Below are 12,564 nucleotides of genomic sequence, written 5' to 3'. Positions count from 1 at the left end.
TCAAAAATACAACGGTCAATAACCCAGGAGGCCCTAGGTGTTGTTCAGTGGTAAATCAAGATGGACTTAAACAGCCAGCACCCTTTGCTAGTCCCTTTTCACACAGACGCGCTTTGAGTTTGGTCCAGGAGGGAGATGTGGGTCATTCTGAATGGTCTTTGGAAGCAGTTAATCACCAGCTCCTATCTTGGGGGACCTTAGGAACAGGAACGGTGCAGTAACAACTCCTGTCCCATATCGTTTATTCTTTTAAAAAAACCCACCAGATGAGGTAACTCCACCTCTGACAATGGAGAGATGGGCCAAACCGAGCCCTGGCGTCACTCTGCTAACTTCAATGAAATCAAAACTGGGTGAGTTTGGCCTATTGCCTCTCCGGTAGCTACTCAGGCCAAGCTGGAGAGATTAGACCTATTGTAATGCTAGTTACTTCCCTCTATGTACACCTCAGAGGAGACTGGCTGCTCCATTTCATATGGACAGATCCTACTGGGCCCAGACTGCTGCCTTTAATCAATAGCTCACTCACCGACACAATGCCTTCCCTTCAGCGTTTCGAAAATGATCGTTTCATCCCTAGTCAAGGGCTATGGTGAGAGGTCCCCTCCCCACGGCTGGGGCTGCTTGATGGATAGAAGAGCTCCCCTTCCAGTTTCGTTGTATTTTAACCCTGGTCTAGAATGGCTAATGCAAAGGCAGCTCAGTCTCCGGGAAGGGGAAACCCTCCCATTGCTCCCCAGCGACTCCTCTGACCAATTCAGGGATAGCTTTGTCAAGTGCCGAAGGGAATCCCAGCTGGCCCTCTTGCACTGGGAGCCTGGCTGAGTGCACACGCTCCAAAGTGTACGTGTGGGGAGGTGGGGTGCAGAAGCAGTTTCCCCCAGAGGAAAAGGGTGGGGGGGAAGAGATCCTCATTGCTCTAATGGGGCTTCCTCCCTTCCCTTGAGGAAGGCACTTTGGTCTTTTAAATACTTTGATCTGTTTAGTGTTTTCATATTAACGTAGCTTGCCTACCCCGCCCCACTGTGGTCCCAGACAGAGAAGTTCAGCACGAACAAGGCCAGGTCGAAACAGTCTATCATGGGACACATACCATGGATCAGCGGCTGCCCAGAGACACGTGTGCACATTTCCCACCCACTTCAGTGGGGGCTGCGTATGCATGTCTGAGGGCAGAATTTAGCCCAGAATATCTATCTCAGCATGGACCGACTAGCTGCACACGGGCCCACCCGACGCCGTGTTACAGGCACTGAACAACAGGTCAGATTCCTGCTGGGTGTAACACTCCTGTGGCGCATTGGGCTCAATGGAGGGCAAATATGGCTTCTAAGTCAGCTACCCGAGTCCTACATCCGCACCGCAAAGAGGGGATGATGTAGTCAATCAAGAAAGCTCACGAGGCCTAGAGGTGGGTGGTGCCCTAGTCATACGATAAATCCAACATGTTTATTAGGTTTGATTGTTTGTTGATGCTTTTTATGCTCAAAGGGATGCTGCGGTAATAGACATATTCCAACACTGACGCTCTGGGGTCATCCGCCTGGGGAGAGTAGGGGACTCCGTGTTAGGGGGAATGGTGGGCTCCATGACGTCTGAGCACAGCTGGTGAAGGAGGGCAGGTGTCTTTCCCACCTGTGGATCGGGAGTAGAAGTAAAATCCTGCCGTCCAGCAGGTTGGGGGCTTAGACCTCAGGGATGGGTAACACTGCAAAAGCTCCCTCTCTCCCTGCACAGTCCTAATATGGGGCTTGGCCAAGCCTCACCTAACACAGCCCACGACACCCAGATGCCTAAAGGAGCCCCACTGGCCCCAAATAAAACAGCAGCAGCGGGCAGGAAGCCAGGCTTGCACAGAGATAGGTCAGCCACAGCCACATCCTTCCAGGCAGAGCCCTGCTGTCTCCTTTGCGTGTGTGTCCTTTAGGGTCAGCCTCACACCGCATGAAGGCCTCAGGATGTCACACAGCCCTGGAGGAGTGACCCTGACACTCGGAGGAGAGGAAAGCGATCAGGACCAGACAACATGGATTCACCAAGGGCAAGTCATGCCTGACCAACCTGATTGCCTTCTATGATGAGACAACGGGCTCTGTGGATGAGGGGAAAGCAGTGGACGTGATATACCTTGACTTTAGTGAAGCTTTTGATACGTTCTCCCACAGTATTCTTGCCAGCAAGTTTAAAAAGTATGGATTGGATTAATGGACTATACGGTCAATAGAAAGCTGGCTAGATCGTCAGGCTCAGTGGGTAGCGATCAACAGCTCGATGTCTAGTTGGCAGCCTGTATCAAGCAGCGTGCCCCAGGGATCGGTCCTGTGGCCGGTTTTGTTCAACATCTTCACTAATGATCTGGATGATGGGATGGATTACAACCCCAGCAAGTTCGTGGATGACACTATGCTGGGGGGAGAGGTAGATATGCTGGAGGATAGGGATAAGGTCCAGAGTGACCTAGACAAATTGGAGGATGGGGCCAAAAGAAATCTGATGAGGTTCAACAAGGACGAGTGCAGAGTCCTGCACTTAGGACAAAAGAATCCCACGCACTGCTACAGGCTGGGGACCGACTGGCTAAGCAGCAGTTCTGCAGGAAGGGACCTGGGACTACAGTGGATGAGAAGCTGGATATGAGTCAACAGCGTGCCCTTGTTGCCAAGAAGGCTAACGGCATATTGGGCTGCATTAGTAGGAGCGTTGCCAGCAGATTGAGGGAAGCGATTATTCCCCTCTATTTGGCACTGGTGCGGCCACATCTGGAGTACTGCGTCCAGTTTCGGGCCCCCCCATTACAGAAAGAACGTGGACAAATTACAGAGAGTCCAGAGGAGGGCAAAGAAAATGATTAGGGAGCTGGGGCACATGATTTATGAGGAGGGGCTGAGGGAACAGGGCTAATTTAGTCTGCACAAGAGAAGAGTGAGGGGGGATTTGATAGCAGCCTTCAACTACCTGAAGGGGGCTTCCAAAGAGAATGGAGCTAGGCTGTTCTCAGTGGTAGCAGATGACAGAACAAGGAGCAATGGTCTCAAGTTGCAGTGGGGGAGGTTTAGGTTGGATATTAGGAAACACTATTTCGCTAGGAGGGTGGTGAAGCACCAGAATGGGTTACCTAGGGAGGTGGTGGAGTCTCCATCCTTAGAGGTTTTTAAGACCCGGCTTGACGAAGCCCTGGCTGGGTTGATTTAGTTGGGGATTGGTCCTGCTTTGAGCAGGGGGTTGGACTAGATGACCTCCTGAGGTCCCTTCCCACCCTGATCTTCTATGATTCTGTGCCCCACGGGCAACGGCTAAAGCCAGCCAGAGTGAAAGCGGAGGCGTCACCGACATTTGGGGCCCTGTTTATAAACCAAAGGGGTCTAATCTCCAGTTTGGGACACGCTGCCTGGTTCGCCGAAGGTCACGGCGATACATTGTATCTTGGGGAGATCCCAGCATATTCCGCAGTCAGCCCTATCGAGCGCTTATGGTGTACAAAGGGTACAGACGGTGACAGCAGCCTGTAGGCTGAGATCTATTAAATTCACACCCTACCCCTCTGTTAGGAGCACTGGCATTTGGGTGTCTGGCAAAGGGAAGAAATCCCTCGTACTGCTGTGGCACTCGGCCAGGGGCTGTCTACATATGTACACTGGAATTTAAGGTGTGTGGCACAATGCACGTTGCCTCCACAGGGGCTGTGTGAGCAGTTTGATATGCGCACACACACTGGCTTCTCCCCATCTCCTTTACAACTGACCCCCCCCACACAGGCCGACCTGCCATTTCACACAACGGGATCACTAACCCAGTGATTACCCAAGGGATCAATTTGACCCAGTGGGTTTAGACAGACTTCGGGAGTAGTTAAAGGCTGTGTGATGGTGAAAATCAGCCAGATGCCACGACAACAGCAGACGGCAGGAAATGATCCATCCCAAGCCAGGATGTTGACGGCCCCCCTGCCTGCACCCCGGCTCGCAGCGGATGCTGCCCCGTACACATTGTCCTGGCCGCTGACTGGTGCAGAGAGTGCTCCAATCACGTTGGTCAGGGCTCAGTTCCCAGCCAGCTCCTCAGCGCCCCTCCTGATGGCCAGATAAACGCAGGGCAGCCACTCTGCTCTGTATAGGGCATATGTGACACCACATCTCTGCCAGGGCAGTGAGCGTACAGCGACGGACCTGTACTCCCCTTCCCTTTTCAGAAACCTGAGCAGACAAGAGGCAAAAGCAACTGCCTGGATCAAAAACCACAGCTCCCACGGCCTGCTCCCCTCACACCCCCTTCCCAGGCCAAGCCTGGCAGGACAGTGTGTGGGTGAACTTGAGACACGGTCACCAGCCCAGAACAGCAGCAAAAAAAAAACAAAAAAACCTGGTTAGTGAAATGCAGCGTTAACATGGTAACACAAATCAGGCAGTGTGTACATGTACACACCCACCCAGTGTCCCTCCCTTGCCCCACTCAGATGGGAGCGGAGGGGAGTCACTGCGTGAAACACTGCTCTGCCATGTGTCTCCCAGCTGTCTGACACCTCCCTGCAGCCCCTCACGCCCAACCCAGTCCCGCTGTCTGCTTCCTGGCTCTTCCCCTTCCCAGCGTCTTTCCGCTCCTCTGCCTTCAGAGGTCCCTTCTGCGGTTAAACCCTTTTCCTCGGGCAGCATTCCCCACCCCCCCACCCCCGCTATAAATACACCCTGTACCTTCAGCTTGACCAGGTGGCTTCTCTGGGCCTGCGTCCGGGGAGAAAGCAGCCGCTCCACTAATCGCTCCTGAATAACGATTGAATCCATAACCCCGGCAGGCGAGTCTGAAAGCCGCCCCGGGCTAAAGAAACCCAACAACAGCCACCCATGTGTTCACTCCCAGCCTTGAATAAATCCATAAGGCAGCCACCCCCCTGCCTGCGCGCATGCACGCACGCACACACACACACGCACAGCTCGGCCCCTCTGCCAGGGCGAGCGCTCCCACGACAGCCATTTCCTGTGGTGCTGAGGCTGCCTGGCCTGCGGGAGGAGCGTGTGAACAAGAATAGGACCAAAGTGACAGCGACTGGGGGGGGGGAAGCTCACAATAGCCCAGGCCAATTTCATTCACGGGAGGATGGCCCCGCAGGGCACTTTAAGCAAACAGGACACAGCCCCAGCCTGGAAACCGAATCCAGTTTTTCAATCGGACTCTTAAATTTGGTGTTTTCCTTACATATGCTGACTGGTGGAGCTGAGCAAAGGTGCAATGTGTCCCGAGCACCCCCGACGAGAGGCAATCCTGTGGCTGAATGTTTCAAGGGTCCACAAAGCTTCCAGGAGATGTGGGTTAAGACCACACCCCAGATCCAAACGCCTCCGGATTTGCCTAGATGCAGTGCAGGCCCATCTCCGGGCACGAGCACAAATTTGTTTGACCTTTAGTTACGGACCCACCTCTGTTGGGCAAATGACCTTTGCTGGACCCTAGGGAGGTCACTTAAGTTTGGATGGAGGTACAAAAAAGTGGGGGGGGGGGGGGTGGGACAGGGGACACACACAGGAAACAGTATTGCCAAACCCAATCATTCCAAAATCGCGTGTGTTAGTCCCCTCCCCCAACATCAGATTAGTTTAAAAACCAAGAAATTGGCTTAACAACAATGCAGGGTTTTTGCTTGTCTTTTTTAAAACAATCCACATGGGGGGTGTTTTTATTTATGGTCTGGGTTGGAAACCTTCCAAGGGCAATTGGGCCATGTTTTCAGGCTCTCCTCTGCAACCACAATGGGTAGAAACTTACTTTTTAAAAAAATGAATGCTGAGATTCCCGTGGAATCACATGACTCCAGGAGCTGGGACTTTAAGAAATACATCAACCATCACGAGATTTGAGATACAATCGCAAGAGATGACAAAACTGGTGGTGCGGGGAGGGGGGAGGATGTGGGGGGGGGGGACCTCTAACTTTTTGTACCACGCTCAGCGCCATGGGCTCTGAGTGTGTTCCAGGCTGGGCACACAGAAGAAAGTTCCTTGTCAGTCCCCCTTCTCCCAGGTCACACTCTCTAGTTGGGCCTGTTACGCCCCAGTTCTCGTGCTGTGGATCATTGATCGGTAAGGCTCACCCTGAATATTCTCTGTGTACCCCACTGGGGACTGCATGTTACAAGTCCCCCTCGATGCCAATACACAGAGGGATACGACTGGCTCCAGGGCCTTGACTCTTTAGCTCAAGCTTGTTTCAGCTCATGCTTTTAGCTGTGGAGGTCCCCAGTTCAAACCCCAGCGCGTCAGCCCAGATGGCAACTGTCACATAAGCACTTGCAATCCCGGGCCCCGCCTGTGTGCTCTGTACACCGCTATTAGTGGGAGCCCTGGTTGCTCTAAGTTCTACTGCGCTGTGTCTCTGAGGGTCCTCCACAGAGCAGCCGATGGCTTTACGCCTCGGGGGTAAATATCAGAGCAGGGAGGAGTTGGAGAACATGCTCTCAGAGGCCTCATATCATACAGAAACACAGGCAGAGGAGGAAGCAAGAGGAATCAGGCTGGACACCCTGCAAGCCCTGGGAAAGTGACTGCGAGTCCTATCAACCTGACCCAGACGGATGAACCTGGAAAAGGAGGGAAAAATGTGTCCAGGCAACATTGGTCTGAAACAGCCCAAATATTTCATGCCTGGTTTCCCATCCTTCCCTCTGATGGAGCCTTATTTCTGGAGATGAATTGGTGAGGCGACTCCCATCTTTTCATGTTCTGTATAATACATCCTCCTACTGTATTTTCTAGTCCATGCATCTGATGAAGTGGGTTTTAGCCCACGAAAGCTTATGCCCAAATAAATTTGTTAGTCTCTAAGGTGCCCCAAGTACTCCTCGTTCTTTTTATTCAACACACCGAGTGCCCAGGTGGCCTAGAGCTCGCTCAAACAAAACATCTACAGGGTGGTGGGTGGATGGATGCTGCTTACATCTCATCCTCACCCAGGCCTGATTCCTGGAGGACCCATTTCCCAGACAGTTCCCTGTTGGCTGACAGTGCCCTGCAGTTTCCACCTGGCCACTCTGTAAACTGCTCCAAGCCCCTCAGATGGACAGGGCTGTACGGGTGCAAAGCCTTGCTATGTTCACAGCCTGCTGAGTGACTAGTGGTATGAAAAATACTCAGCAAATACAGATATTTGCAAAGTAAGCCAAGGCAGGATTGTTAAGGAGCACTAGAATTGGATCCCAACACTGGGGAACGATGTTACATATACATACAATGCCTCCTTCAACTACAGACCCACCCCTGAGGCCTCTTGTGGTGGGCGGGAATCGGGGAGGCTGGCTGGCTGGATTTGCAACCTGGTGAAACGCAGCCCCTCTAACCATTGAGCTGTGACAGCCCCCGTCAGAGATGCGGACACTCCCACCACACGCAACAGGCCCCTAACAACAACAGCTGCATTCAAACTAAACACAGCTGAATCTGCCACAGGCATGTAGGTTACAGTCCCTGAAGTTCAGAGCGAGGGCCAAGAGTCCAGGGCTTCATCTCAGCCTGAGCCTACACAATGGTGCTAAAAAAGGCCCCAATTTGCTTCGCTTGTTTGTTCTTCAGGCTCGGGTGAGAGGGAAAAGGGAGTTTACCAAGACATGAGTTAAGGCTGAGTTTGGATTTTTGACCCTTTGCTGCAGCTTGAGACCAGGCTCTGACTGTTATTTAAAGACACAGTGGGAGGATTCGGTCTGTAGCAAATTCCCTAAGTTTTGCTTCTTATTCCTTTTTCCAAAGATGATCATTATCTTTCCAATTAAATGCCCAGTGCTGTTGTTTTAAAAAACTCTCCCCCTGATCGTTCTATCCTAATGATCCAGCAAGGTAGGTGGGTGTAGGAAGGCAGGAGATTTCAGCCTCCAGCTGCCAAGGAGCCGTTGTAATGAACAAGGAGGAACAGAACTCCATTCCAGCTGCCGGGAAAAGAATGTGTTATCAGCTCCACTCCTCCTCTGCTCAGCTCCATCTCTCCAGGGTGTTTTCCTCATGTTTTCATTTCCGACCTCTCCTCTGGAATATTTGGCAGTAACTTTCCATAGCTGAAGTGCTTTAGCAGAGGCATTAAGGAGTCGTCGTCGAAGGTCATCTGATCTTGCTCTCTCTCCCATGTTCCCCTGCCCCTGAAGCTGCAACCCAGTGCCAGTCTCTCTCTCTCAGTCCTAACTGGTATTCCAGCCCTTCCCCTGCGGAAACAGCCTCAGCTGGCTCTCCTGGGCACAAGGAATACTACCTAGCACGTGCATGGCACTTCCCACACATGGATCTCAAAGCACAAAAGTGAACATCCTTATTCCCATTTCACAGATTGAGCAACTGAGACACAGAGCAGGGAAGCGACGGGCCCATGGGCACAGCAGGTCCGAGGATGGCTTCAGCCAATGAAACCCCCCAGAGAAGAAACTAAATTCACTGGATCTTTATTGTAGCGATAGGGAGAGATGGAGGGATGGATAATAGAGGGGGGAGGAGGAGGATACAGAAGCACAGCAAACATGTCATTAAGGGAGTTACAAATAGATGTTATGGTGGTTCAAAAGGGGGAGGGGAGGAGAGCTGGGAAACATTCCCAGAGCAGGAAAACTCCCTCCGTACAGCAGCTGTCATCACACATGAGTAACCCTCCCCTGAGCCTCCCAGCTTGTTTCAATTCCAGCCGCTGCGTTTCGCTCCCTACCAGTGCTGAGCTCAGGCCACCAGACATCAAGGCCAGATCCTGAGATATGTTAAGCCACCGCAACTGCCGTGTGGTGCTGTGGGGGCTCGGCCCCTCTCAGAATCAGGCCCACCGACTGTAATTCACTCACAGGATGCCACCGCTCCATACTCCTTGCTAATCAAAAGGCCTGGTGCCGGGTGTGAATACCCCAGGGGTGTCCTTCCTGCTCAGTGGATAGTTGGACAGTGCTCACATTGCTGCGGCCTTCTCCTGAAGGCAAGATTTCTGCCCCCACGCACCACTGAATGGAGGATTCCACAGCTAGAACCTGGCGCTCATTTGTGGGCGAAGAGCAAGAACGTTCCCACGGCTTTCTGCACAAGAAACCCGTATGCTGAGCCTCTGAGGCAATGGCCCGGGACACAGGAGGAATGCAAAGGAGAACAGAGGAAAAAGGAAAAAAAAAGGGAAATGCAGAGGGGCAGGTCTTGGCTACAATGTGCCTCTTAAAGCTGCAGGATTTGAGCTACAGTATTGAAAAATGCTTTAGGAAGAGTGGCTACCGGTCACAAACCCAGCCTCTTTCTGCAACTTTAGGGGAAGTCATCCTGGCTCCTGACTTGGCACAGCCACCAAACCAGAAATTACAGGGCAAAGAGAGAAGCACGTTCTGTGCTTTTCAAACACACCCGTCTACAGACCCACCCCATCAGCTCGAGATGGTCGTAGAGCTGGGTTCAGCCACACTGACTGGAATTCCCAGGGCTCCAGGTGGAAACTTGCAGAGGCCCATCAAAGCCCAGCCTTACCCTGCTGGTGCCCTTCGAAACACCTCACTCCGTCACCATGGTAAAGCTCACCCTGCCCCAAAAATTAGAAGTCAAATGCATGACAACTCTGACAAGGGGAAGACCAACACATTCTATCTCAGCTCTCTGAGGTCATTAGCTTTTAGACAGGAGCTCGGCAGGGACATAGGGTCATTTCAGGATCCAGGGCCCTCTTTTCTTCCAACAGCTCCTGGACTTGGTCTCTCTCTCTCCTCCCCACTCTGTCCTCTCACCTTGCCTGCGCCTCTCCACTTCATGATCTCTCACTCCAATTTAACTCTATCACTGGGATTGAGCTGGACGAGGGCACAGAATACAACCAAGCTTGACAGACGCTGTACAAACACGAAGGGAGAGACAACCCCTGCCCTGAAGAGTTAACAGTCTGAATAGATAAAACAAAGAACAGGAAGGGAAGGGACTGGGCCAAGGTCAGGCCAGCGGCAAAGCTGGGGCTGGACCCCAGGACTCCAGTCCCAGACCAGGGCTCTACCCACTGGGCCACACAGCTTCTTGTCAAATGTTCTCGGAACAGAACATGACATTACACTGCATGGTATGAACTCCGGTACCAAGCGGATTCCATCTCATGGGTCAGTTCTTCTTCTTGTAATAAAGCCCTTTTGCCATGGTCACAGAAACTAGCAGCAGCATCGCCTGGCACACAGTCTGGTCTCCCTGAACTCCAGTTCTCTTCCACGTGTGTACCCATTAATAAAGGAATATCATCAAGCCATCGTCCTCCCAGCTCCTCGTAATCAGTGATCCCTACCACCGCCCTCTTCTGCACTGCGTCTCTCGCTCTTGGCCTGTCTTATTTAGATTGCAAGCTGCTTGGGGCGGGGCAGGGCACGCTGTGTGCGTGTGTGTGTGTGTAAGGAGCTGGGTTATTGGTAATATATTGTTTTCTCCTTAGGAAGGTAAATGCCAGGCTGCAGAGCGAATACTGGACTACCTTATGGGAGACAAACCATTGAAATAATTTGTTTTAGGTATAAACACAAAGAATGATGGGTGAAATTCCCCGCTGGGCAGAAGGCCAGAGTACAAGGGCCTTGCACTACGTAACCCCCCTAAATAGGCTGTAAGTGGCATATATGTCTAGTGAGGGCTTCCTGGACAAAGGTGAATTTCTTTCTCTGTGCACTATGCAAGCACACATAGGACAAAGAGGAGACTCCGATTTGGCCGTATGGACCATGATGAAGTCCCTTTAATTAAAAGCAGACATGGGCTATGCCGTCACACAGCCTCCCAACCTAAAATTATACCCTGGAGAAAAAGGATGCACAGCTTTGGCTTGGGTTCGCTGGCAAAACTGAAGACCACAGCTCAGACAAGCAGAACATGAGTGCTCCAGTGAACAGCAAGGGTTAACAGGACAAATGGGGAAAGGAAACTGCAGCAGGAACAAACGAAGACAAAATTACATAGATCAGCACACAAATTGTGGTGGGACAGATTCTGTCCTTGGCTAAGACTGCGCAATCCAGGCCTGGTGTCAGTAGCCATGGGAAGAACCCAGCGTATCCCCCTCACCGCACACCAAAGCATGGAGCAGAGGCAACAAACAACCTTCTCCATCGCGGCCAGTGTAGGGCAGAGGGTCCTCTCTCCAGGGCGTACAACTGAGCACAACTTACGGACCCCTGTAAAAGCCCCTTTGGGCGTGAGCCTGATATTGCAGCCAAGTCTCTACCCACAGCCAAACCAAAGTAAGTCGTGATGTCAGCCAAGTTTGCTGGTGACCAAGTGCCACAAGACAGAGAGAGAACCAAACAGCATGGCTTTCTTCAGCACCGCGGCTCTTCTGCAGGCAAGTGCCACCCTTTGCCAACTCCTTGAACTAGGCTTCTCGCCTGAGCCTTAGCTAATGAGATCAAGCCTCCCTGATCTGCCTAGTGGAAACACAGACGGGCTGCCAGTGCTGTCACTGCCTGGATACCATTCTGAAGGCAATAAAACGTGGGCATTCAGCCCCGACCACAGGCCTCTCGTCAGCAACAGGCGAGCAACACCAAGAGCGTTGTTTAAAAGAGCCCATGATGCTCGGCTGGCTGCAGGGCTGGGCCGCTCAAACCACTCGCTTTGATGCCAACGACACCGTCCAAGCATCAAGAGAGCTGAAGCTAGAGCACTTGGTATCTGTGCCCTCACCCCACTTCGACCAGAGTGCCAAGTGGAAAGAGAAGCTAAGGGAATGGCTAGTGGGACAGGCTCACAACAGGCTTTGAAGTGGGTGGAGGCTTCACTTCCATATGTGGTGAGATGAGAGAGGTGGGCTCAAACCATGTTCTCAAGCAGGGGGAAGCGTCCAAATCCTCATGCCCAGTGTGCAGAAAGGCACTGGTCAGAGCCTTGCAGCTCAGCTTCTTTCCCCTTGTTCGCAGGATGGACCTGGATATAATTAATGCTGCAGAATAAGGAACTTTCACGTGTTGCCGGAGGATCATTAGCGTGCTGTTGATAAGAAGTTGTTTGCATCTAATGCTAAGTCCAAGCAAGAGAAGCGCTGGCAACTGAAGAACAAGAGAGCCAAGCAATACAATAGCTCCATCCCACTGGCTGCACCAGCTGGTTCCCTCTTCCTTACAATCCCCAGGTGAGGCTAGATCGAGGCACATCACACAGAGAGCAACTTGATGAAGAGCACAGAAAGCTGCACATCACCTAATGCATTTCTGGGGACCAGAAACAAGGAGCATGCAAGGTCCTGGTTGCATAGAGCAGTTCTGAAAATGGCAGCCTTGTTCACCTCTCAGGTAAAGAAGGTAAATGCTGCGCCCTGTCTAGGCAACTCAACCTCATGTATCACATGGAAGCCAAGCAAGGAGGTTGTTTTACTCTGGTTGGCACAAGTTAAGCCTCAGCTGGGGCACGGACTTCACTCAGTTTTGGGCGCCACGCTCGGAGAAGGGTGTAGATGAACTGGAGAAAGACCAGAAGGGAAGAATCCAAAGGATGACAGTTCGGAAAGCGAATTTCAAGGAAGTGCGACTGTTCAGCCTACAGCAAAGGGAGGAGATTACCACTGTCCACAAAGCAGCAAAGGGATGTTACCAGGAAGAGCAGGTCTAGTTATTCA

General features: G+C 52.0%; 1 protein-coding gene across 3 annotated transcripts in view; it reads right to left on the bottom strand.

Annotated features, from left to right (window-relative positions):
• SEPTIN5 (septin 5) overlaps positions 1 to 12,564 on the bottom strand; it is a 67,303-nt gene that overhangs the window by 19,536 nt on the left and 35,203 nt on the right. The window contains exon 1 of one of the 3 annotated variants that reach the window (XM_027817317.3): positions 4,689 to 4,986. The exons of the other annotated variants lie outside the window; for them this stretch is intronic. Coding sequence (XP_027673118.1) covers positions 4,689 to 4,778 — 90 coding nt within the window. The 5' untranslated portion in view covers positions 4,779 to 4,986. Of the gene's footprint in view, positions 1 to 4,688; positions 4,987 to 12,564 lie in introns of those variants that run through there. 3 annotated transcript variants of the gene reach the window in all.

Source organism: Chelonia mydas, chromosome 15 (assembly GCF_015237465.2).
Source record: "Chelonia mydas isolate rCheMyd1 chromosome 15, rCheMyd1.pri.v2, whole genome shotgun sequence".
Classification (NCBI taxonomy): Eukaryota; Metazoa; Chordata; order Testudines; family Cheloniidae; genus Chelonia; species Chelonia mydas.
The sequence above is the reverse complement of the archived record's forward strand: the minus strand, read 5'-3'. Positions and strand labels throughout refer to the sequence as shown.